This window comes from Equus caballus, chromosome 20 (assembly GCF_041296265.1).
Source record: "Equus caballus isolate H_3958 breed thoroughbred chromosome 20, TB-T2T, whole genome shotgun sequence".
Taxonomy (NCBI): Eukaryota; Metazoa; Chordata; class Mammalia; order Perissodactyla; family Equidae; genus Equus; species Equus caballus.
The window spans coordinates 39,378,431-39,404,059 of record NC_091703.1 but is presented as its reverse complement, the minus strand read 5'-3'; the positions used below and the strand labels follow the sequence as shown (position 1 = coordinate 39,404,059).

At 41.1% G+C, this 25,629-nt stretch overlaps 1 protein-coding gene and 2 long non-coding RNA genes across 9 annotated transcripts in view; 1 reads left to right on the top strand and 2 right to left on the bottom strand.

Moving 5' to 3' along the window:
* The window catches only part of LOC138919644 (uncharacterized), an 82,995-nt gene that overhangs the window by 31,922 nt on the left and 25,444 nt on the right, over window positions 1-25,629 (bottom strand). Inside the window, exon 3 of one of the 4 annotated variants that reach the window (XR_011430028.1) lies at window positions 13,781-17,264. The exons of 2 other annotated variants lie outside the window; for them this stretch is intronic. This is a non-coding gene — a long non-coding RNA (uncharacterized lncRNA). Of the gene's footprint in view, window positions 1-13,780; window positions 17,265-25,629 lie in introns of those variants that run through there. One more of the 4 variants, XR_011430026.1, reaches the window with a different exon arrangement.
* Window positions 1-25,629, top strand: part of SLC26A8 (solute carrier family 26 member 8) — a 67,904-nt gene that overhangs the window by 36,786 nt on the left and 5,489 nt on the right. For 2 of the 4 annotated variants that reach the window (XM_001494701.6, XM_070245514.1), the window contains exons 9-19: window positions 6,513-6,660; window positions 7,507-7,620; window positions 12,501-12,578; window positions 15,863-15,958; window positions 17,103-17,209; window positions 17,292-17,361; window positions 17,787-17,879; window positions 17,989-18,120; window positions 21,630-21,995; window positions 24,686-24,740; window positions 24,840-25,024. In XM_001494701.6, the coding sequence (XP_001494751.3) occupies window positions 6,513-6,660; window positions 7,507-7,620; window positions 12,501-12,578; window positions 15,863-15,958; window positions 17,103-17,209; window positions 17,292-17,361; window positions 17,787-17,879; window positions 17,989-18,120; window positions 21,630-21,995; window positions 24,686-24,740; window positions 24,840-25,024 (1,444 nt within the window). The remainder of the gene's footprint in view (window positions 1-6,512; window positions 6,661-7,506; window positions 7,621-12,500; window positions 12,579-15,862; window positions 15,959-17,102; window positions 17,210-17,291; window positions 17,362-17,786; window positions 17,880-17,988; window positions 18,121-21,629; window positions 21,996-24,685; window positions 24,741-24,839; window positions 25,025-25,629) is intronic. The other 2 variants (XM_023624820.2, XM_023624821.2) reach the window with 2 other exon arrangements.
* On the bottom strand, window positions 22,647-25,005 carry LOC138919645 (uncharacterized). Its single transcript, XR_011430030.1, has 2 exons — window positions 24,811-25,005; window positions 22,647-23,061 (listed from the first exon to the last, which is right to left on the bottom strand). It is a non-coding gene; the product is annotated as an uncharacterized lncRNA (long non-coding RNA).

The window sequence follows — 25,629 nt, the reverse complement described above, 5'->3', positions numbered from 1 at the left end:
CTTTATTGATACATAATTCATATACCATAAAATTCACCATTTTAAAGTGTACAATTCAGTGGATTTTTAGTATATTCTCAAAGTTGTGCAACCATCGCTGCTATCCAATTTTTAAATATTTTGTCACCCCAAAAAGAAGCCCTGTACTCATTAGCACTTCCACTTGCCCCTCTCCACAGCCCTTAGCCACCTAATCTACTTTCTATCTCTGTGGATTTGCCTATTCTGGATATTTCATATAAATGGAATCATAGAATATGTGGTCTTTTGACTCTGGCATCTGTCACTTAACATAATGGTTTCAAGATCCATCCATGTCATACCATGGATCATTCTTATTTATGGCTGAATAATATTCCATTATATGGATATACCATATTTTGTTAATCCATTCATCAGTTCATGGACATTTCAGTTATTTCCAACTTTTGGTCATTATGAATAGTGCTAGTATGAACATTCATGAGCAAGATTTTCTTTGAGCACCTATCTTCATTTCTTTTGAGTATATCCCTAGGAATAGTTTTGCTGGATTATATGGTAGTTCTATGTTTAACTTGTTGAGGAACGGCCAAACTATTTTCCACAGCAGGTGCACTTTTTACAGTCCCACCAATGCACAGGGGTTCCAATTTCTCCATATTCTCACTAACACTTATTTTGTTATTATTAGTATTATTATTATCATCATCATCATCCTCCTCCTCCTAGTAAATATGAAGTAGTGTATTACTCTGGCTTTGATTTGTGTTTCCCTAATGACTAATGCCCTGGTGGTCTAGTGGTTAAGATTTGGTGCTCTCACCACCATGGCCAGGGTTCATTTCCTGGTCAGGAAACCACACCACCCATCTGTTTGGTTGTCGTCCTGTGGCAGCTGCATGTTGCTGTGATGCTGAAAACTATGCCATCGGTATTTCAAATACAAGTAGGGTCACCCTTGGTGGACAGGTTTCAGTGGAGTTTCTAGACTAAGACAGAGTAGGAAGAAGGACCTGACCACCAACTTCCGAAAAAACTGGCCATGAAAATCCTACGAATAGCAGCAGAGCATTGTCTGATATAGCGCTGGAAGTTGAGAAGATGGCGCAAAAAGACCAGGCAAGATTCTGCTCTGCTGTACACAGGGTCACTAGGAGTCAGAATCGAATTGACAGCACTAACAACAAAATGACTAATGATACTGAGCATCTTTTTATGTGCTTACTGGTCATTTGTATATCTTTTTTGGAGAAATGTTTATTAAAGTCCTTTGACTATTTTTAATTGGGGTATTTGTCTTTTTGTTGTTGAGCTATAGGAGTTCTTTATATATTCTGAACACCAGACCCTTATCGGATATATGATTTGCAAGTATTTTCTCCCATTATGTGGGTTGTTTTCCACTTTCTTGATAGATCCTTTGAAGCACAACGGTTTTGGATTTGGATGAAGTGCAATTTATTTTTTTCTTTTGTCACTTGTGCTTTTGGTGTTATAGCTAAGAAGCCATTGCCTAGTTCAATGTCATGATGATTTACCCCTGTGTTTTCTTCCAAGAGTTTTATCGTTTTAGGTCTTAGATTTAGGTCTTTGATCCGTTTTGAGTTCATTGTGGAATATGTTGTAAGATAGGAGTCTGACTTCATTCTTTTGGGTAAGACTATCCAGTTGCCCAGCACCATTTGGTGAAGAGACTGTTCTTTTTCCAGTTGAGGTCTTGGCACCCTTGTTGAAAATCAATTGACAATAAATGTTTGGGTCTCTTTCTTTTTTTTCTACTGAGGAAGATTAGCGCTGAGCTAACATCTGTTGCCAATCTTCCTCTTTCTGTACCTGAGCTGCTGCGACAGCATGGCCACTGACAGACAAGATCCATGCTTGGGAACTGAACCCCAGGCTGCCAAAGCAGAGCACGCCACACTTAACCACTAGGCCACTGGGGCTGGCCCTGTTCAGGTTTATTTCTGAACTCACAATTCTATTCCATTGATTTATATGTCTATCCTTATGCCAGTCTTAATTACTGTAGCTTTGTAGTAAGTTTTGAAATGGAGACGTGTGAGCCCCCCAGCTTTGGAGGCCAGAATGCAGTGGGCCAATATATAGTGCTAAAAGAAAATAATTGTCAACCAGGAATTCTATATTCAGCAAAACTGTCCTTCAAAAATGAAGGAGAAGTTAAGACATTTCCAGATAAACAAAAGTTTAGGGAATTCATTACCACTAGACCTGCTCTGCAAGAAATGTACAAGGGAGTCCTGCAAGGTGAAATGAAAGGGCATTAGACAGTAACATGAAGCTGTATGAAGAAATAAAGATCTCAATAAAGGTAAATGTTGGGCAATTATAAAGGCTAGCATTATTGTAACAATGGTTAGTAACTTCACATTTGGTTTTCTACATAATTTAAGAAACTAGTACATTTAAAAGAATTATTCATTTATGTTTTGGTGTACACAATGGATAAAGATGTAATTTTGTGACATCAATAACCAACAGGGAGGTGGATAGAGCTATAAAGGAGCAGAGTTTTCGTTATTGAAGTTAAGCTAGTATAAATCCAAATTAGAGTATTATAACTTCAGGATGTTAAATGTAATTCCCATGGTAACTACAAAGAAAATAGCTATAGAATATACACAAAAGGAAATTAGAAAGGAATTTAAATATTTCACTACCAAAAAATCAACAAAACACAAAAGAAGACAGTAATGCAGGAAATGAAGGACAAATAAAGCTACAAGGCATATAGACAACAATTAACAAAAGTAAGCCCCTTCTGAGCAGTAATTACTTTAAACACAAATGGATTAACCTCTCCAATCAAAATACAGAGATTGGCAGAATGGATAAAAACACATTATCCACTATATGCTGTCTGCAAAAGACACATTTTACATCCAAAAACACAAATAGATTGAAAGTGAAAGGATAGGAAAAGATATTCCATTTGAATAGCAACTAAAAGAGAGCAGAAGTGGGTATACAATATCAGACAAAATAGATTTTGAATAAAAAAGTTTACAAGAGGCAAAAGAGGACATTATATGTTATAAAAGGTCCAGTACAGCAAGAAGATATAACGCTTGTAAACATAAGCACCTAGCGATAGACCATCAAAATATATGAAGCAAAACTGGCAGAAGTGAAGGGAAAAATAGACAGTTCTACAGTAATACTTGACAAATTCAATACCCTGCTCTCAATAATGGCTGGAACAACCAGGCAGAAGATAAGTAAGAAAATAGAGGACTTAACCAACATGATAGACCAATCACATCTAACAGACGTACGCAGAATACTCTACTCAACGACAGCATACACATTCTTCTCAAGTGCACATGGGTCATTTTCCAGGATAGACCACATGTTAGGCCACAAATATGGTCTCAATAGATTTAGAAAGATAGATTATCATACAAACTATCTTCTCCGACCCCAATGGGATGAAGTTAGAAATCAGTAACAGAAATAAAAGCCAAGCATTTAAAGAACTACTACCAATCCTTCTCAAACTTTTCCAAAAAACTGAAGAGAAAGAAATACCTCCTACTATTCTATGAGGCCACCATTACCCTGACACCAAAGCCAGACAAATACAAGAAAAGAAAACTTATAAACATTGATGCAAAAGTCCTCAAAAATAACTAGCAAACCAAGTTCAGCAGACTATTAAAAGGATTATACACCACTAAGAAGTGGGATTTATTCCTAGAATATAAGGATGGTTCTACACATGAAAATAGATCAATGCAATACACCACATTAGCAGAAAGGAAGAAAAAAACCATGATCATCTGAATTGATGCATAAAAAGCATTTGACAAAATTCAATATCCTTTCATGATAAAAACATTCAACAAACTAGGAATAGAAGGAAACTTCCTCAAGATAATAACAGCCATATTGAAAAATCCACAGCAAACATAACCCTCAATGGCGAAAGACTGAAAGCTTTTGCTCTAAGATCTGGAACAAGGCAAGATGCCCACTTTTACTATTTCTATTCATCATAGTACTGGAAATTCTGGCCAGAGAAATTAGGCATGAAAAAGAAATAAAAGGCAGCCAAATTGGAAAGGAAGAAGAAAAATTATCTCTGTTTGGAGATGATATGATTTTACATGTGGAAAACCATAAAGATTCCACATAAAAAAAGCTGTTAGAACTAATAAACGAATTCAGCAAAGTAGCAGGATACAAAGTCAACACATAAAAGTCAGTAACTTTTCTATCCACTAACAGTGAACAATCTGAAAAGGAAATTATGAAAATAATTCCATTTACAATAGTATCAAAAAGAATAAAATAGTTAGGAATTAATCAAGGAGGTGAAAGACTTGTACAGTGAAAGCTACAAAACATTGACAAAAGAAATTAAAGAAGACATAAATAAATGGAACTGCGTCCCATGTTCATGGATTAGAAAACGTAATGTTGTTAAGATGTCAGTACTACCCAAAGCAGTCTACAGATTCAATTCCATCTCTATCAAAATCCCAATGATTTTTTTGTAGAAATAAAAAAACTATCCTAAAATTCCTTTGGAATTTCAAAGAACCCTGAATAGCCAAAGAAATCCTGAAAAAGAACAACAAAGTTGGAGGACCTACACTTCCTAATTTCAAAACTTACCACAAAGTTACAGTAAACAAGACAGTGTAGTACCAGCATAAAGACAGACATAAAAGACCAATGGAATGGAATGGAGGGCTCAGAAACAAACCCTTGCATATATAGTCAAATGACAAGGATGCAAAGACCATCCAGTGGGGAAAGCACAATCTTTGCAACAAATGCTACTGGAAAGACTGGATATCTACATGCAAAAGAATGAAGCTGGACTCTTACCTAACACCATATACAATAATTAACTCAAAATGGATCAAAGACCTAAATGCGACATAAAACTCTTAGAAGAAAACATAAGACAAAAGCTTCAAGACATTGGATTTGACAATGATTTCTTGGATATGACACCAAAAGGCACAGGCAATAAAAGAAAAAATAGACAAACTGGACTTCATGAAAATTAAAAACTTTTGTGCACCAAAAGACACTATCAACAGAGTGAAAAGGCAAACCACAGAATAGGAGAAAATATTTGCAAGCCATCTATCTAATAAGGGATTAATATCCAAAATATATAGAGAACTCCTAAAACCCAACTACAACAAAATAAACAACTTGACTCAAAAAATGGGGAAAGGACTTGAATAGACATTTTTCCAGAGAAAATATACAAATGGCCAATAAACACATGATAAGATGCTCAACATCACTCATCATTTGGGAAATACAAATCAAAACTACGAGATACCACCTCATATGCATTAGGATGGCTACTATTAAAAAAAAAGACAGAAAATAACAAGTGTTAGTGACAATGTGGAGAATATGGAACCTTTGTGCACTGTGAGTGGCAATGTAAAATGGTACAGCCACTCTGGAAAGCAGTATGGCAGTTCCTCAAAAAATTAAAAATAGAAATACCATATGTTCCAGCAATTCTACTTCTGGATATATAAACCCCAAAATTGAAAGTAGGATCTCAAAGAGATATTTGTGCACTCATGTTCATAGCGGCATTATTCACAATAGCTAAAATGTGGAAGAAACTGTAAGTGACCATTAACAGATGAATGGATAAGCAAAATGTGGTGCATATATGTAATAGAATATTATTCCGTCTTAAAAAGGAAGGAAATTCTAACATATACTACAACACGGATGAACCTTGAGGACATTATACTAAGTGAAATAAGCCAATCACAAAAAGATAAATACTGCATTATTTCACTTATATGAGATGCTTAGAGCAGCAAATCATACAGACAGAAAGTATAATGGTGGTTGCCAGGGCTGGGGTGTTGGAGGGGAAAGGAGACATTGATTAACGGATATAGAGTTTCCATTTTACAAGACGAAAAGAGTTATAGAGTGGATGGTGGTGATGGTTGCACATTATGAATGTATTTAATACCACTGAACTATACACAAAAAAAATGGAAAAGATGGTAAGTTTCATGTTGTGCATATTTTATCACAATAAAAAAATTGGGAAAAAAACTACAGGAGGGAAAGTATGGATAGAATTGGAAGTAATTTGTATAAAGGACGATGACTAAAATTATACACTGAAAATTTGAGTGTGAATAGAAGGGAATTCATTGAGCTTTTTAGCTCTAAACCATTTTAGATGTGATATCTGCCTATTTTTTTTTTTACTAGGGTATGGTCTCAAATGGTGTAAATAAGCCATTTTTCATTAATCTTTGTGGTTTTGCCTGTCCTATTTGTTGCCCTTGCCACACGGCAGAAACCTTGAACTAGAAGACAGCAGGGCATGTTCTCTTAATGTCTTTTGTAACTCGGCTTGGTGTGCTGGCAGGCTAATGCCTTAGTTGCTATTGTTATCTCTTATTGATAATTAAAAAAAGGGTCAGTCCTGCCCAATATAAGGATGGAGTGGGGGAGGGGTCAATAAATGATTCCTGCTATCCGGGAATAATTCCACCATTTTATTCCAGCTTCGTGTTTCCTGTAACACCAGATTTCAAAATTCTTCCTCAAATTATTTTAGAAGCCTGCTCCTTAGCTTTAGTGAGCTCCTCTCTGCTCATATTTCTGGGCAAGAAGATTGCCAGTTTCCATAACTACAGTGTCAATTCCAACCAGGTAAGAGGGCAGGCCTTTCTCTTTCCTCTGACCCTTAAGTCTTTGTTCTCCAATCTGAGCCTCTTGCTGATGGGAAGACTGGATTCTTCTGTAACCAGAGAGTCACTTGGACTATAATTTGAACTATAATTACCAAAGGATTTTTTGAGAAGTGTGGCATACTTAACTTTGAAGCCACTTGAATTAATGTGAGTGTTATTCACATATCCTAGAACGGATATGGTATAGGGAAGCAGGAAGATAACATATGGCTTCATGTTGTCAAGCCAGCAGAGTCTCTCTCCTCTTAATTTTATTTTCCTTTCCACCAAGTCCTTAGATGTCAACCACATACTGAGGTGCAATAAGAAATACTACGGAATATCAAAATCAGGCTACTAATATAAGCTGGTCTCTCAGAAATAGTCTTTAATTTTTTTTTAAATCTCCAACTATTCTGAGTTTGGCCCTTTCCCTAGAACTCAAAAGGGAACTATGGAAACAAGAGGTGTCCCTCTTGGACTTCTGGGATAGTATAGAAGGAAGGGAGAAAAATAGTACTATGTTTCTCTCTGTCATTTTAAGTCTTAGTGATCACACGAAACAGAATAATAAGGCAAAAGTCTCATTTTTCTCACTTTGAAAAAGTGCTTTCCTTTTGTGATCACTAGCTAAAAATGAAGATTCAACTTAATCCAGAAATCAGATTTGCCATCCTTTTGTTCTTTCTAAGAATATTTCAGTGTTGTCCGAAGTGATGTAAACAACTCTATCTTCATAATAAGAAATAGACAGACCTTTAGTTCAAACTCAAATCAGCATTCTTCACCAAACAGTGGGCCTAAAGTGACTGCCATTTTTTTACAGGATTTAATAGCCATCGGCCTTTGCAATGTCGTCAGTTCATTTTTCAGATCTTGTGTGTTTACTGGTGCTGTAATCAGGACTATTATCCAGGATAAATCTGGAGGAAGACAACAGGTGTGTTGAAATAGAATTTGATCTCTAATATATAAAGATATTTATGTCTATTCATCTGTATATTCGTAGAAGAGGATTATATTCATTTAATCATGTTGCTATTTTAACGTTATACTTGTTGGGGAAGATCTCTTGGAAGAATTTGGATTTCAGGCTTGCCTTAATTTTGCTTAGATTTTGTCTTAAAAGCTATTTGTCAATGTGGAACTTGAAAGTCATTTTCAATAGAAATATTATTCTATGTGAAATGTTTATGTCTATTAGACCACAAAAACCTATTTTCCATGTAACACACCTAAAAGATAATATTTCAGGTAAACTAACCATCACCTATTAACATTTTTTCCTCTGGAGAGATCTATTCTCAGTCCTAGTCTGGGAAAGCAATAATACTACTTTCTCCATCCTGGAAGCAGAACTAGAACTTTCCTGGCTTCCTCAAAGAGCTTGGCAAGAGGCTTTCATGATAGAGAGTAAGGTCTTTGTCTAGATGAGCCTGGGGAATTTATGACCACTCTACCTTTGATAAGAGAAAATTACCTAGGTCAGGCTCTCTTCAGGTATTCCGAATTAGTAAACTAAAGGTACGAGTGGGTGGGAGGGGAGAGGGAAGGGAGAGTGACGGTAGAGAATGATCTAAAGGCAACTCTGTCTCATTGCGGGCATGAGATTTTGTAAGTCCATGTTCACGGGTTTTGAACTGACTAGATAGAATTTACAAGTTGACGACATGGGAAGTGTCCCATCTGAGCTATGTCGCTCAGTGAAGAACTATCAGAATGGAAACTGGAGTAAGTCCAGGCACTGTGTCAGGGTTCAGAAGGTGGAGAAACAGCAATAGAGGTCAAGGACAAGGTTAAGCCGCAGAAGCAGAATAGGAAGATATAGCCATGGCCAGAAACTGAAGTGTCAGAAGAATGGACACTAAATTTTAATGGGGAAAGATAAAGTGTCACAGTCCATGGGTAAATACAGGTAAAATATAAGGTGAAAGCTAATAAAAGTCAGAAGGTTAGGCAGGGGTGCGAGCATGGGTCTAGAGTAAGAACAAATCATATCATTCTATGTGGACTGAGTTTTGTTGTCATTGAGCTTCTGCCAGACACACTGGCCTTTCAAAAGATGTAGCTCTTTTCCACTACTCTTTGACAGAAAGAAGGAAGTTGGGTTATTTTAAAAGGAAGGATGTTCTATGCAAGTGTGCAAAAACTTTGAAATCAAAATGAGAGGCCTTTAGGATAAGAAGAAATGGAAATGGCAATTCCAGACACTAGTTCCCACTAACTTTTGACAGCACACTTTGTTTATTCAGTAGGTAAGCATAACGTAAATTTGAGGAGAAAAGATGTACACAGAAAAAACTAAATCACAGTGCAAGTAAAATTAAGTGCAGAATAAGTACAATAAATAAAAAGTGCCATAATATCGCAAGAAGGAGAATGATGGAGGAAGTGGGACTTAGATGCGTTATTGAAAGAGTGTTAGGATATGTGTAGATGCAGGAAAGGAAGAAGGGCTTCACTTCCGCCTGGGAGTGGCCTTTAGCCTGCCCACAAAGTGCCTGCCTCAAAGGCAGCCTGTGACTCTCATTCGGTTTTCTGCTGCTGCATTGCTCTCCCATGCAGCATCCTCCCCTACCAAGATGTCTCTCTCTGCGGTGCGGTGACCCTTCACGGGGAGGCATGTCCCTAGGGATGCTGGTCAGCCCTTCCCTGAGACCCCGATTTGCCCAGTGCAAATTGCTGGTTCAAGCAGAGAATGCTGCTGGCCCCGGGCCCTGCACGTTGGAGCTGCCCAGCCTCCATGCTGAGCTTCTGATGTGCACTGGCGAAGGCCTCTGAGACTCATTCAGCCTTCTTGAACCCACAGCAGTGAGGTGTTCTCTCCACCCCGCCTCTCTGGGGACTTTTGATTCACTCTGCCTGAGAACACCTCCACTTCTTCAAAGTTCCTCAGGACTATAGCAAAGCAAAGCTCAGGGGCTGGCTCTGAAGCTCTCAAATAGGACCTGCCACCAAGGGCTGCTTTATTATCTTTCTTATCTGGCATAAATAGAAACTGTGTGGATGTGTCTGGATCTCACTTTAATTTTTCCCTGTCTAGAACCCACTCGTCTGAACTGGTTGCAGCAAAACCCATTGCCCCTTCCAGCTGTGGCCTGGGCCTGAGGTGTTGGCAGGCCCGTGGCAGAGGGAATATAAAGAGCCCCAGGCCTGTGGCCAGTTGGGCTGTCCCCCACTCCATCTTCCTGCTTCTCCAGTTCTGACCACTGTGCTTCCCTGTTCTCCATGATTGGGTTCCTTTCCTTGATCTCTGCTTTCCAAGGACTGACCTTCTTGCCTTATTCCCAGACTCCCAGAAATGCTTAAAAAAATGAGTTACTATAAAAGAAAGAAATGTGTTCCCTTTAGAGGAAACATATGGGACAGTAGAAAGAGCCTGGATTTGGACCCGGCTGCTCAGGTGGTTGAAACCTGATTCAGCGGTTCCTAGACGTGTGACCTTGGGCAAGTTACTTTTGCTTTCTGAGGCTCCAGTCCTCATCTGTAAAATGGGGTCAGGATAAGCTTTCAGTTGTGAGAATTAAATTAGATGATCATAGTGCCCATCATAGTGCCTGTCACCTAAGATGTTCAAAACTCATAGCTTCTACCCCAGGTGCCCCGGCCGGCGTTTGGCAATCTACTCTCCTACTTCACAGAACCCAGTACTAATGGAGTAATTGCTGTCTGAGAGTCTGCATGTGGATAGTGCCTGTGGCTTGTGGGAACTCACGTTACCTTTAACCCCTGGAGAGAAGGCAGAGTCAGTCTTTGTTCAAGAAAGCCTGGAAAAAGGATGGAAAAGCAGAGCAGAGCAAAAACAGAGATGTGAAATTCTACATGCTTGCTGTCTGTAGACCCTCTTGAGGCGCTGGGTCTGAGATGCTGAGTCATCAAGCATCGGCCTAAGGCACGGTACCACGGAGGATGGACCCCGATCCCAAAGCCCACTCCTTTGCCTGTGCAGCAAAGGGGGACATGCAATTATTGGCAGGCCTCCCAACCCTCTCTGAGCAGCAAATTTTATGGGATTCGTGGTCATTTTAATCTAGGTTTTATACAGCTTATTTGGGCATCTGCTTGTTTTTGCTTCCTTAAAAATAATCAGAAGAATTTTGGAGGAAAGAAGTAGCAGGAAGGAAAAGTCCTGATATATTTCCCTGTGCTAATTAAAGTAGTTTTTAGGTTTTTTCTATAGTACCAACAGACTGCCTGAAGCTGGACCCTTAAATTAGGTCCAGCAACAGGCTGATAGGTACATCGGCTGGAGGAGCTTATGGCCTCAGTTACCTGTTTCAGTTGCACAGTGTATAAAGCTTTCGCCTTTAGAACTTGCTGAGTTTCCGTTGTAGTGACCCATTTTCCTGAATCTTTCTTCCTACACTTTTCCCATGTGGCTCAACTTTTCCATGTCAGGTTGCTCACGTTAGCTGTGAATCAGCTGGGATGGGGAAGGAAGGAAGTAGGACGTTGATCTCATTGCTATTATCTTCAGTGATGCATTTATACGGCAAACAGCAGTGAGCGGTGAGAAGGAACCCAGTAGAAAGTTATTTTTTTTCCACGCCTAAGTAATACAGAGAAAAATTAGAGAATCATTGCTGAATGGTCATTTAATGGTTCAGATGTGAGGGATTCCCTCAGTTCTTGCTGGTCAACGCCATCATTTTGATTTGTGATTATAGTTTTATTTCTCCCATCCCCCATCACAGTGGAGAATTACACTGCTTTATATTTTTTATTATTAGGGGCATAAACAATGGAAATTTATTTATCTATTTTTATTTTTGTTTTTTTAAAGATTGGCACCTGAGCTAACAGCTGTTGCCAATCTTTTTCTGTTGTTTGTTTTTCTTCTTCTCCTCCAATCCCCCCAGTGCATAGTTGTATATTTTAGTTGTGGGTCCTTCTAGTTGTGGCATGTGGGACGCCACCTCAGCAAGGCCTGACGAGTGGTGCCATGTCCGCGCCCAGGATCCGAACCAGTGAAACCCTGGGCCGCCGAAGGGGAGTGTGCGAACTTAACCACATGGCCACAGGGCTGGCCCCTGGAAACTTATTGATAGAGGATATAATGAGTTCACGACTATGTCCAGAGAGCCTTGAGATTGGAAAGGGAACTATGTTTCTTAGCTTTCTGCCTGTATTTGCCAACCAGAATCTCTGATTACCAAGTCACACGGAGCCCAGAGTAGTCAACCCAGCTGGGGTGGGATTAAGAGCTGCTATGGACAGCACTGCTATCTGCAGCCCTGACTCCTGTTTGTAACTTTTTTTGATGGGAATGCAGCAGAGAGGAACTGAAATAGGTAAATCAGAAGTGATTATCCATGTACTTTTAAGATGAAGCACCAGTGAAGCCGGTAGGTGGGAAGCTATCCAAGCTCCAAACAGGAGAGTGAGGGGTGAGATATTTACTGATACTGGAAGTGGAATGGTTGGATTTTAGTGCTGATGGTGACGAGTCTCCTAGGGCTTTTCCAAACTGTATGAGGAAGGGTTCAAGTTAGGAGGGCATGCGAGCTGGATTTTAGGAGACTTCAGATTCATAGCACAAAGCTATGACAATAAAGATGCAAATACCCAAGACAATTTGGAACTTTCCAGAAAGCATTCTTGTGTTCATTCAACAAGTATTCATTGAACACCTAGTATATGTTTAGCACTTTGACAAGGCCTGAAAATGTCAGTTCGACAAAAGGCATTTATACTGGATGGTTACACTCAACTCCTTTTAAGACAAAAATGGCATGCTTCTCACTAAGCAGAAGGCTTCAGTTGCAGACAGGGACTAATACATTCCTGATGGTCTCTCTCCAACCGGCTCTGTCTCCTCAGTTTGCATCTCTGATAGGCGCAGGTGTGATGCTGCTCCTGATGGTGAAGGTGGCACCCTTTTTCTACAAACTGCCAAACGTGAGTAGAACTGATCAAATAAATAAGTCAAGAAAGACCAGATCTCCAGATTGCCTCTTGGTGGGGCATCTCTGAGGAGAAGTGCATTCAGCTTGTCCCCACGGCTGTCCCAGCCTATCTCTAGCCCCTTTCCTTTAAAATAATAATGTCTACCTCTCAGGATTGGGAGTTAAATAAGATAATGTATATAATACATGGAGAAAAATGTTGAGCTAGTAATAAGTGCTCAAGAAACATTAGTTATTATTGTTATTATTCTCATTCTCATTAATCTTCTTTTTATTGCTTAAGCTATAAAGTAAGCCTTATAAGAAAAGATTCAGTTACAGATGACCAAAATAGACTTCAGATGCCAGAACGCCCATTCCCAACACAGGCTTAGAAACTCATTGTGCATTCATGCCATCTGTTTTCCTAAACTGTTTCCAGAAGGCCTTGTTCTGCATTCATGTGAACTCATTCCCCCTGTCGCTGCCACACTGCCTCTTGGTTAGTTCACAGCACTAGAAGGCAGGGTCTGAAAGTTGAGTCCTAACTCTGTGTTCAGCGAGGATGCCTCTGTATACTTATGTGCTCTTTCTTCCCTTTGTGTGAGACTGATGACCCTGTATTTAGAGATGCCGGGTGCATTGATTACTGGCATCAATTTGTTCAAAGTTACAATGTGGATCAATTCTCCGTGACTAGAATTTCCTTTTAAATTTCCTTAATGTTCCCTTTAGCCAATTTTAGATAGTCCTAAGGGAGGTGGGAGGAGGTTTTATTCCTGGTACAGCAGCTTGGTGACACCCTGAGGTGGCAGTCTGTGAAGCTGGAGTGGCTGTAAACGTTATCTGCATCCTTTTGAACACCTCCATCCCACCCGGTGAAGGTCAGGTTTCGGCACAGCAGACCACCTCAAGGCTGTTACCGCCTTCTCCTCTTGTGATTCAGGGACTTTGGAACTCAGCCATGGAATCTATGCGTGGAGGGTGGGATTAAGCTTGTGTTCACGACACAAGCTATCCTCTGATTCCCAGCAGAAGTCATCTCCAGAATTTAGTCTATATAGTACCTTTGGTGCTATAACTCTTAGAGTTTATTTTAGGAGGGCCACTCAATAATTTACTTCGAATAGGGATATTCTTTCTTTATGGCTGAAAGAATAAGAATTTTTAAAAATTCGAAACAAATAAAAATCTGTCAGAATTCACTGAAGGGTAGTCTTAAAAGTAGGTAGTACTCCTTTATTATAAATGTTGGGGACAGAACAGCCCTTGCTTTTGGCTAACCATGTTATATCACATTATTTTTACAGCATCTAGTTAGGATGTTTCTGGGTGAGAAAATGTGAACACGATCTGATCAGCGGAATATCTGAATTATCATAACAATGGGTCTCTCTGAGTATTAAACTATAAATGATTCCTTCCTTCCTTGAAAGACTGTGGATAGCTTGTTGCAAAATCCTTATTGGAGCAATTGGTGGAGCATCGTGGCTAGGATCTCAACTAGTTAGCAAGGAGACCAACCCACATTTTTAAAACACACGATACAAAATAGCATATTCAATATGTGTGAAAAAAATATACAGAACATGCCAAAATGTTAACAATGGTTATCTCTTAGATGAGGCAAATTATACCTAAGCTTAATTCTTCTTTACACATGAGCATGTTTTACCTTAATATTCAGAAAGGTAAAACTTTTACTGTGTATTGTTTTATGAAAAGACTTGTTTCCCCTCATACACCCTGCTTCAAGCCAACAATGTTGCAAAGACCCTATGAGGTTGGGCTTCTTTTCCTTCCCACCATGTCCCCCTGCAAATTGCAAAGTCTGGAGATCCTCCCGTGGGAAGAAGGTGAATATGGGAAAGAAGTCATTTCCGCTGACTTCCTCTGTGCTCTTCCCTCCTCTAGTGACCTGTTGAGACCAACTGGTCACTGAAGAGCCTCCGAAAACCAGAGCAAGCTTGGACTAGCCATTCCTGGTGGCAGGATCAGCTCTAATTCCAAGGCAGAGTATACAGAGGAGAGGCAGGCTAGGAAAATGCTGAGAAATGTGAAGCCGATGCAGGGACTTCAGGAACACCAGAAAATGTTTCTGAAAGTAGGTTAGATTCTACTTTGAGGCCCTGAAGAGTTTTACATCTGTATGAGCATAGATCTTCATTTTCTCATATTTAAGAAACATCCTTTCCATTAGAAAAGTGGACATGCTTATTTTTAAAACTTTGGAAAATTCATAGTAGATAAAAATGTCATCCACAATCACAAATAAACCACTATTAACATTTTGGCAAATATCTAACCAACATTATTTTCTATGAATAGGTATTACTTTGCATAGTTGTGGCCTAACTGTACACACAATTTTATGTTCTTGTTTTTATTTAATATATAGCATGATACTCCATTGTATAACTGATTTAATCATTTTCTTATTATTGAGAAATTAGGTTGTCTGAATTTTGGTTACTATAAATAACACAACAATGAGTAATTTTGTACATCTACCTTTCTCTACATTTAGGACAGACTTCTAAAATAAAACAAAATTTGTGTGGGAAAGCATATCAGCATTTCTTAGAATATTGCTGAATTATTTTCCAAAAGGGCAGGATCTTTTTACACTCAAAAACTATATATATGGGATGTTTTCCATGTTTCAGATTTGTCTATTTAATTTGACGGACAAAAAAAAAAATAGTTCCTCATTGTTGAAATAACTATAGTGTCTCATGATTAGACTGGAACAAAAGTCCAATTGAAACTATTTTAGAGTTTCTGTAAGTGGAAGCTCCCTTAATTTGCCATCCCATCTGAGAACAGTTTCTAGGAACATAGAAATGTCAAGCAAACTAGACAAAGCAAGGCCCAGAAGCCGGAGGTGCCAGTTCACCATGGGTCTGTCCCATACATCAAAGGTGACAACACTGGAACAGAGGGGCCTGGATGACTGTAACCTTTCACTATTCCTCCTCGCGCTCTGTAAGTAATAAATAAGGTGAATATAAAAGGGGCTTGTTGTAGCTTTACTGGCCAAATCAGTCAGGCCTTGGCCTTGACCTCACCTTGTCTTGCGTGTTTGATAAATTATTATGGAGGAGAGCAGAGAAGAACGTGGAGAATACTTATTTGATTAGACCATGAGTTGAAGCTTGGACATGGTATTTTTGTGAAATATCAATGCACAATATCTCTGAGTGCCAAGGCTGACTAACCTTTTGTGGTTCCTTTGTGGAGATTTGGGAGTTGTACCCTTGAAGGGAAAATGAAGCAGAGTTTCTCTTTTCCCCACAGGCTGTGCTGGCTGGTATTATTCTGAGCAACCTCCTACCATACCTTGACACCATTTACAACCTACCTGATCTGTGGAGGCAGAACCAATATGACTGTGTGAGTGTAGATGCGCTGGCCGAGGTAGGGAAGGATAGAGGGGAAGGTTGGAGAGACAGAAAGAGAGCAAACAAAAAGAGATCAGCCACGGATATGAAGGACGCTAGCAATTCTTTGATGCCTAGTACTCTACTTTTGCTTTAAAAACAGGGAGTCAAGGTTTTTGGTGCATGGAAATACAGAGACCTTTCCCAAATATGCAAAATTAAATTAAAAGGTATTAAGTAAGTGGCTACAGATACATACAAATCTATGAAAAAGAGTTTGCCATATGTTGCATATGTGAATAAATTTTAATCCAGTTTATGTAAATACACTCCAGGATAGGAGACACAAATCCTAATCAGAGAAAGAGGTGTCTTGCCAGGCAGAATAAGCGATGGAACACCCTCCTTCTCTCTAGAGCACAAAACTAGGGGACAGAAAGGGGAAACAGCAAGAAATAAAGGATAGGGGATGTAACACAGTGAGAGCAGGACCCAGTAGAGGCAAAGAGACGCGAAAGGGGATAAGTTTTTGGATCTTTGTCCCCGAGGAGCTAAGAGGGTATGTGGTCCAGTGCATAGGTAGAGCTTCTAGTCCTAGGAGGAGGGATAGACTTCCAACAGGACTGGAGTGAATGAGGCGAAGCTGAGTGCAGACACTAACAAGTGGCTGGTGGAGGGGGAAGTAAATATTTAAGGGAGTTTCAGCCTATCTTCTCTGTGAAGATGAAAGTCAAGTCACCTGCTGACGGTGATGGACAAGGTGGTGGAGTCAGGCTTGAAAAGAAAGTTAAAGATCCTCAGTAACTATTGTAGGTCTTAAAATAGCAACTACCATTTGGTGTGTTCTGGGTTGTTTTACAAATGGTATTTCTAATCTCAACAAAGACTGTAAAGTAGATATTATTATCCACATTTTGCACATGAGGAAACTGAAGTTTCAAGAGAGAATTGAAGAGAGAAGTGATCAAGGATGCATAAAAGAATTGCCAGGCAGCCTTGGGACCCAATCATTTGTGATGGCATCTGTCCACGTGGCTGTGGAATTTGTTCTCTAAATCCCAGGTCTCGGGAGGGAGAGGGTGAAGGTGAGTTGATGGGACTGGCGATGTTCTCAGCTCTGCTTGTTATCATGGTCTTCCTTTTCCCTTTTCCATAAGATTATTTGGATGGTGACGTTCACATCTGCCATTTTCCTGGGACTGGACGTTGGGCTACTTGTTTCAGTAGCTTTTGCCTTCTTCGTCATCACCGTTCAGTCACACAGGTACTTTGCCGCAGGTAATAGGAGGTTGGCCATGGCAAGGTAGGGCAACTGTGACCTAAAGGCAAACGCATTTTCCTTTCAGAACTAAGATTCTCCTCCTGGGTCAGATCCCTAACACCAACATTTATAGAAGCATCAATGACTATCGGGAGGTAAGAATCTAAGTCAGTCCCACTCCTTTGCCCGAAGGATGGGGTGGACCAGGCCTGCTGCTTAGTTCTTCTACAAAATCCCTTTGCTGTTTTTTGCTGCACTACAGATACACAATTACAAAGGCGGGGAAAGTGATGCACAAGGGTAGAGCCGGGTAACTTCCGTAGGTAAATCCTTAGAGAATAGCAGCCAGTTAAGGATAATTTAGAAATGTACTTTAGGGGGAGGAAGACCAAGAAAAAGAGAGGAGTGAGGAAATGGAGGGGAAAAGAAGAAAGCAGGGGATGAAAATGGGAGGAAGGAATTTGCTAGTCCTTGCCTCTTACAGAGAAGAATACAGATTCTCCAGGAGGTTCTAAAGATTTTTTTTTCTCACTCCAAAAGGAGCTGAGAAATTTCCCTCATCTGGACATTTGTCTTGCAGGTTATGAACATTCCTGGAGTGAAAATCTTCCAGTGCTGCAACTCCATCACCTACGTCAATGTTCACGAACTCAAGCAGAAGCTGTTAAAAGAGGTAATGGCTTTCCTCCCCCTGCCTTTCCTCACCTGCTCCCCACCTCTCCCCCAGCACCCCTCTCCTCCACTGTTCCCCCTCTGCATGAGACCCCTCTCATATCTTTCAGGTTGAAATGGTGAGGGTGCCTCTCAAAGAAGAAGAAGTTTTTGGCCTGTTTAATCAGAGTGAAGACAACTCACAGGAAGAAAAGATGTGTCGCTGTCACTGCAACTGTGATGAACCGGAGCCCCCGCCCAGGGTTAGAAACACCTTTTCTGCATTTTTCTTTACATTTTATAAACAAGCACACAGTAGTTTTTTTGTTTGTTTTTCAAAAAAAAGAAAGGCAAGAAAATCCAATCCCCCTCAGGGAATTTGAATCTTAGATGTATCAAGGGTACTTGGAAACCAAAGGTTTCTGCTCAGAAATGAAGACACAGGTTTCCCTTTGAGGTTCAGATCTTGACCTGAAAGTAGACAGGAGGAGACGTTCGGACTCTTGCAAGAGTCCCTACTCAATGGCCAGCGACCTATCTGAGCACAAGGAGTTTGCCTATGGAGGGTGTCAGTAATTTCCCAGCTGGACCTACTTCCCTGACTTTCAGCTGCCTGGCTTTAGATTTCTGAAAATAAGTGACTTAAAGACTGTGTCCTAATTCCAGCTAAGGCAGGGTCAAGGTGGCTGGGGATCTCAAGGACCTGCCGGCGTCTCCCAATGTCTGCCTGTGACCAAGGAACTGACGGCGGAGGGTGGAGGGCGGATAAGCACAGGCGGGGAGTCTATCTGAAGGTTATTTTAGCTGATGAGTTACAAAGCATTCACTATTTCCAACTTGGACTTGGTCGAAATGTTCCCTGTCCCCAGAGCAAGGCTGCTCGTTCCCAGCTTTGGGGCCTTTCACCCAGTCTCTAGCTACACCCTCTTAGAGGGGCAGCTCTATCTCCACACGCACACGGAGGTTTCTCCCCACACACAAACACCTCCCATGCCCCTCTTCACGTAGGCACCTGCAGACACCGAGCACCCACGCTCGTTCCCATCACCCTAATGGAGCGTAGGTTCTACTGAGTTCTTTGAAAATACCCACTTCCCTGCCAAGGGGACAGAAGCAAGGCTGTGTCTAATTTTTGTTTTGAATACACACTGCACTGAGTATTGTAGAGGCTCTTTACAGGACATCAGCAAATACACTTGAGAGCAGAATAGGATCATCTACTATTTATTGAGCTCCTACTGCGTGCCAGAGCTATGACACTATGAAAAAGGAAAAAGAATTTTTAAGGGTGTTTGTCTTCAGGTAGCTCTTTTTCATTGTGGCAAAAAAGGTCTAACATAATATTTACCATTTTGACCGGGTTTTTTTTGTTTCTTTGTTTTTTGAGGAAGATCAGCCCTGAGCTAACTGCTGCCAATCCTCCTCTTTCTGCTGAGGAAGACTGGCCCTGAGCTAACATCCGTGCCCATCTTCCTCTACTTTATATATGGGATGCCTACCACAGCATGGCTTGCCAAGCGGTGCCATGTCCGCACCCAGGATCCGAACTGGCGAACCCTGGGCCGCCAAAGGGGAACTTAACCGCTGCGCCACCGGCCAGCCCCTTAACTTTCTCAGTTTGCAAAACTGGAGCTCTGTACCCATTAAACAACAGCCCCCCCCATTCCCTCCTCCCCCACCCCTAGCCACCACCATTCCACTTTCCGTTTCTACGAATTTGACATCCATATACCTCATCTGAGAGGAATCAGACGGTATTTGTCTATTTGTGATATTTATTTCTCTTAGCATAATGTCCTCAAGGTTCATCCAGGTTGTTCTTTAAAAAAATGTTTTTTCATGGAAAATTTTAAACACATACAAAAGTAGAAACAAATATAATGAGCCTCTATGTACTTGCCGTCCACTTTAAGATTTATCAATTCATACATAATCTTATTTCATCCATACCCCCACCCACCAATAGCTCCTCAAAATCACATGATTATTTTGAAGCAGTTTATAAGAGTTTTAAATCCAACTAGGGAGACAACTCTCTATTAATCTGACATGTAAGGATATTATTGTATTTTATCAATCCTAAGATATACATTTTTTTCCCATCTCTTAAATGTGGATGCATTGTGCAATTGATGGCATGTCATAGTTTAATTTGCAGGATTTTTTTCTTTCTTGATAGTGCAAAAAGTAGTAGCACATCTTAAAATTGATAAAATGGATAGTAGACCATACCACACAGTATATCATTATGTTCTAAATTGTGTATTTAGATTCTTACAACTCTAAGACTTCAGGTGAAGAGACTTCAGGCATGAGCTCAAAAAGTCAGAGAAACGTCATGGTAGCAGTGGACTTAAGCTGAGCAGGAGAGAGAAATTTGGGTTTATGTCAGGTTGAATAAAAGGACTCCCAGTCCATGGATAGGCTTGGACAAAGACACTGAGGTAGACATAAGTATAGGGTCCTCAAAGTAAGAGGCTTGGCCTCCAAAGCAAGTTCAGGCAGTCACGGCATGAGTAAATTGTGAAAGTCCTTCAAAGACAAGAGTAGAGTACATGAAGGAGACATAAGAGAGGCTCTCAGAGGTGTCCTTCTGTCTGAAGGACTTTGCATCTCCCCACCACTGAGCCAGTCCTCAGCTATCCCCCAAAGGCCTGGCCTCAGTGACCTTCGAGCCTTAGGGAACACCTCTCTCCTTTAAACTGTAATATTATCTGTCTACATCATTTTTTTTTTTTTTGCTATATAATATATACTATCATGTATAGTTTTTATCTTTACTCTGTTTTTTGTTTTTTGGGTTTTTTTTTTGCTTAGGAAGATTGGCCCTAAGCTAACATCTGAGCCAATCTTCCTCTATTTTGTATGTGGGATGCCACCATAGCATGGCTTGATGAGTGGTGTGTATGTCCACGCCCAGGATTCGAACCCATGAACCCCAGGCCACCAAAGTGAATTTAACCACTATGCCACTGGGTGGCCTCCTTTATCTTTATCTTTTTTTTTAAAAAATTTATTTCACAAGCAACATTATTAGAACAACAGATTAAAAAAAAAAACACCCCAATCATACCACTCTAGCAAAAGAACTCTTTCATTTTCCTATGTGCCTTATCGTTCTTGTTCATAAATGTTGGTTTTTATCCCCTGAATGGACACATGGCCTCTCCCCAGGTAGAAATGGTCCCTGTGACTGCAGAGTCAGCATTCACATCTTGCACGCTGTTGCACTCCTGGTGCTTGGTACCGTCCTTTAGCTATGTCAGGCACTCCAAGCCTATTAGGAGGATGAAAGGAGTGAAAGGTAAAGACAGCCCTGCTCAAGTAATTTTTGTCTCCTTAAGGAAGTCTGACAGAGACTGTTTCACTCAGAAAAGGAGGTGTTGAGAAAAGGGACTGATGGAAGAGATACTTCAAGCAAAGTATTAGTAGGCACTGGAGACTAACTAGAACCCAGGGATGAGAGAAAGGAATAAATCACAGATGATTTTAAGTCTGGCTCACTAAGACAATGATGATGTCACTGATGCACATAGGGAAGTTGGGAGGGGGATGCTGTGAGTGGTGAGGGGAAGGAAAGCTGAATGTGGTTTTAGTCAGGAGCTTGAAGTGACAATGAGATATCCAAGTAAAAAATGTATAGTACCTGGTCTGTAGAGAAGCTTCCTAAGAGGGAGGGAAGTGAGTGAGTAGATAGAAACAGCGTAGTTGCAAGTACTTCCAACCCTTGTGTGAGTCTTCTCACGGTCCTCCCCTAACTCTGTTGTCCCAGGTTGTTTACACAGAACGATATGAAAGTAAACGGGACCGCGACTCATCCTCCATTAACCTGATCCGCTGCTCACGTTTGGAGAGCACAGACATGAGCCAAACTGTGTCCAACGAACAAGTACCCTACGAAGCGTCTTCCGTGTCTCACAGAAACCAAGGGCAAAACCATGAGGACATGGAGAATGCTTGGCTTCCTCACAACCCCTCTAGAAACAGCTCAATGCCTAATGCTGCTGAAAGTCAGGTCAGGAACAGATCGCTCATCCCTTGCTCAAACACGTCTCTTCTCCCCATGACCCACACCATCATCCTGGATTTCTCCATGGTGCATTTTGTGGATTCACAGGCTTCAGTCGTGTTAAGACAGGTGAGTACAGGGGAGGCTTTTACGCGAGCTCTGATCCCCTTCTTCCGCGCCGCCCCCACTAGCTCTGATCCTGACTGAGTCCTGTTAGTCACTGATCAGCTGCTATGTGACTCCAAGGCCACTAGAAACTGGGACACTGAAGATAGTTTCAGGTCAACCAGAATAAAAAGAAAATGAACCAACTCTGCTTTGTTGGACTGGGGTTAGTTTCCTAAGCCTGGCACATTATTTCTCAAGGAACGAAAAATAGGAACCTCTTAACACCATTGAAACAGCAATCTGTGCTACACCCAGCAACTCCCGGTATATTCTGAGAGTTAGCTGTAAATCTATTCAAGGAATGGGTCCAAATGCTCAGAAAAAAAGCTCACCAAGAATTCTCCACTGTTCAGCTGCTCTGAGCTGGGCATTGCAGAAGCACTCAGATTTGAAGAAGTCGTGATGAAATGACACCCCGAGCCTGAGGCTGCCCGATAAGGACCTATAGGCATTTCCCCAGTTCCCCCTTCATTGCCTGCATCTTTGGGTGAAAAGGGCAGGAAGATTTTTTCCTTCAAAAGCTGTGTCCGAATCTGGGCTTCTCTCCCACTCTCTGGTTTTTCTAACAGTTTTCATTTCTGTCCTTCTTATACAATATAGACAGTCTAAATGCACAACTAACCATATTGGTTTTATTGCTTTAATGTCTCATAAGTACAACATCTTTTTTTCAGCCTGCTTATCTCAGTTTACAACCCTCTATCTCACTCTTGCTCCTGTGGGCGATGGCTCAGGTTTAAACATCCTGGACACTCTCCTCCTGCCTCTGATGGCACCCACCTTTTTTTGAGATTTGCTCCCTTGGCTGATTTTCCTTCTTTCATCCTCAGATCCTATTTTATCATCCCTTCTTGTTTCTAACGAAATACAGTTCCCGGTTAAGTGAGTCCAGCTCCTCTTTGGTCTGAGGCAATAGGAAGAATCCTGGCTGGTCCAGGGATGTGTGCTCTGTCCTGCTTTACTGCTGACCACTGTCCATCTCACTGGAGGCAACTCACTAAATTGCGCTGGGTCTTGGTTTCCTCATCTATAGAATGAGAGGCTTAGAAGAGATCAACGTTAACGGCTTTCCCATCTGAGACCCTTTTTCCCACCCCATTTCCACACTCAAGTATCCTTGATAACCTCTGGTCTTTTGGGCTTTTTCATCTTCGAACGTTCTCCTGGGCAGTGTTCTCTTCTCCCAGTCTTGCACAGTGGTTGTTAACTTTAGATTTCACTCAAGCTATGCTATTGAATGCCTCCTACACGCCACATTTATATACACTATCTCATTTCATGCTCACAATAGCCCTGAGGGACAAGCCACATTTCCCCCTGAGAGTCCTAGACTCGTAGCTAGTAAGTGGCCTGTCCAGCATTGGAACTTAAAGCCTCTGACTTTCTATCACCCTATCCATGCTCTATGGTATGGCTAAGCCATCCTCTTCTCCTCTCTGCTCTCTTGCCTTCCTTTTTTGTGGCTGCACCATATGTTCTGGTCCTGGGCATGAGTCATCCACACCTGGCGTATGCTGATGACTTTCTGCTCCAGCCCCAAAACGGAGGCTATGTCAGATACCTCTAGTTTACAGCCTTCAGAGAATCATGGTGCACTTAAAATTTACACTTAAAAAAGACAGTTTTCTTCATTCCTTTTGTAATTGTTCTATAACGCCTCATTGGAGGAAATCATCAGGCTCTGTTTACTTCATAATTGAAAACTTAAACTTACTAAGAAAAATCCCAGCAATCGTTCTTCTTAGAGACAATCACTCAATTTAAGCTTCTTCCCAATTCATAGGATTCCACCCTCCCATCACTTGTCATTTAGAGTTTGTCCATTTGGGCTCTTTACCAAATGACTTTATGATTTACCATATAATCAAGAGAGACTTTCTTGTTTCCTCTTGATAGTGAAAGAAGCAGAGGCTGTCTGTTTTGTTTCTTTTGACATTGTAACTTAGCGCTCAGGGTTACAGTCTATTTAATTTTAGAGTATTAAGGTTAATATTGACTTGCTTTGAATTGAACTTTAAGATTTATTGTCCCAGAGCATGTATAGTGGCTGAAGTAAACTTGAAGTCAGTATCTGATGTTTATTAATCTGATACTAAGTCTCTGATGTTTTACTAAAGGCAAATGCAACTTTGTAGGGAAGCTCTGAATATGACCCTCAGGGTTCCTGAATTCCATTCCCTCCTGTATCACTTGCCCATCTCGGGGCCACGTTTTGCCCCCTCTGCTCAGTGAACTCCAGGGAGAAGGGGATCACGTGCAAACTCTAAGCAGTAATACCAATATCTGGCTGTTCCTGAGGCCGCTGCAGTGTTCCCATCACACCTGTGCCTTTCTCTATCTAGCCCTGTCCTCACACAAACATTATCTCTTTATGCGAACTGGTTCCCCACTTGAGACCATGGGCAACCCTCCCTCTCACTCCCCACCCCACATGAGACTGTCTGATTCTCTTTTGTATTCCCAGCACTTTAGACATTTCCTAGCATACAGAAGTCCACTCATCAAATGTTTATAGAGCTGAAAAGAAATGCAAAGGTACATATACCCCAGAAAAGTGAATGGCCGAAGGGGTTCTAATACTCAGCTAATTAGAAGACCCTTTCCTGGTGGGTATGAAGATCTCTTAACACTGATTTACTCTTTCTCCGCAGATGTGCAATGCTTTCCAAAACGCCTACATTTTGGTGCTCATAGCAGGGTGTCACTGTGAGTACCCTTCACCCTAGGAGAGGGCTATGTTTTGCACCCTGGGGGCTCTCCTCCCTAGGTGTCTTACCCTGTGTGTGTTCTGGGTTTGGTTTGTAGCTTCTGTTGTCAGGGCATTTGAGAGGAATGATTTCTTTGACGCTGGCATCACCAAGGCCCAGCTGTTCCTCACCGTCCACGACGCTGTGCTGTTTGCCCTGCCAAGGAGCTTTCCAGAGTCCTCCGAGTTAAGCGTGGATGAGTCTGAGACAGTGATACAGGAAACCTACTCAGAAACAGACAAGGTTGGATGATGTGAGGCATCAGGGTTGGGGGTCAGGGGAGGGGTGCGGGGTGGCGGGGGTGGAGACACCCAATCAGATAGAGATGAGCAACATCTAGGAAAGGTTTTTGAGTATGGCTGTGCCAGACTTTGAGATGTTGAAATGCTCCCTTACTGGTTGGTAAATAGCAGTGGAGCTGAGTCCCAGGTTCCCCCACTGCTACGGCATCTGGGCCATCCAGGACCCTCTCCCAACTGAAGCGAGGGTTCCCCAACCCAGCAGAGGCCTCAAGGATCCTTTTACAGCAACCATGGTTAATACCAGTCCCATGCCAACTACTAAATATTTTAAATATCTTCCCTAGCTATACCTTTAGAATCCACTCACACCCTACACCTTGGGATGAATAATAAATCTGATGAACTAGTAAAAATCTGCCAGTCTAACACTTTGGCTATTATTTACATTGTGAGTACAAAGGGGAATGATAGAGAAGCCAGAATTTTTAGCCATTTACTAATACTAAGCAAAGACCTGGGCCTACTTCAGGGTGTTCAATCAGTCTCTATGCAGGTGAAATGTTTCCCACCAAAAAGGAAATTAAAACACAGATGGGCACCAAAATA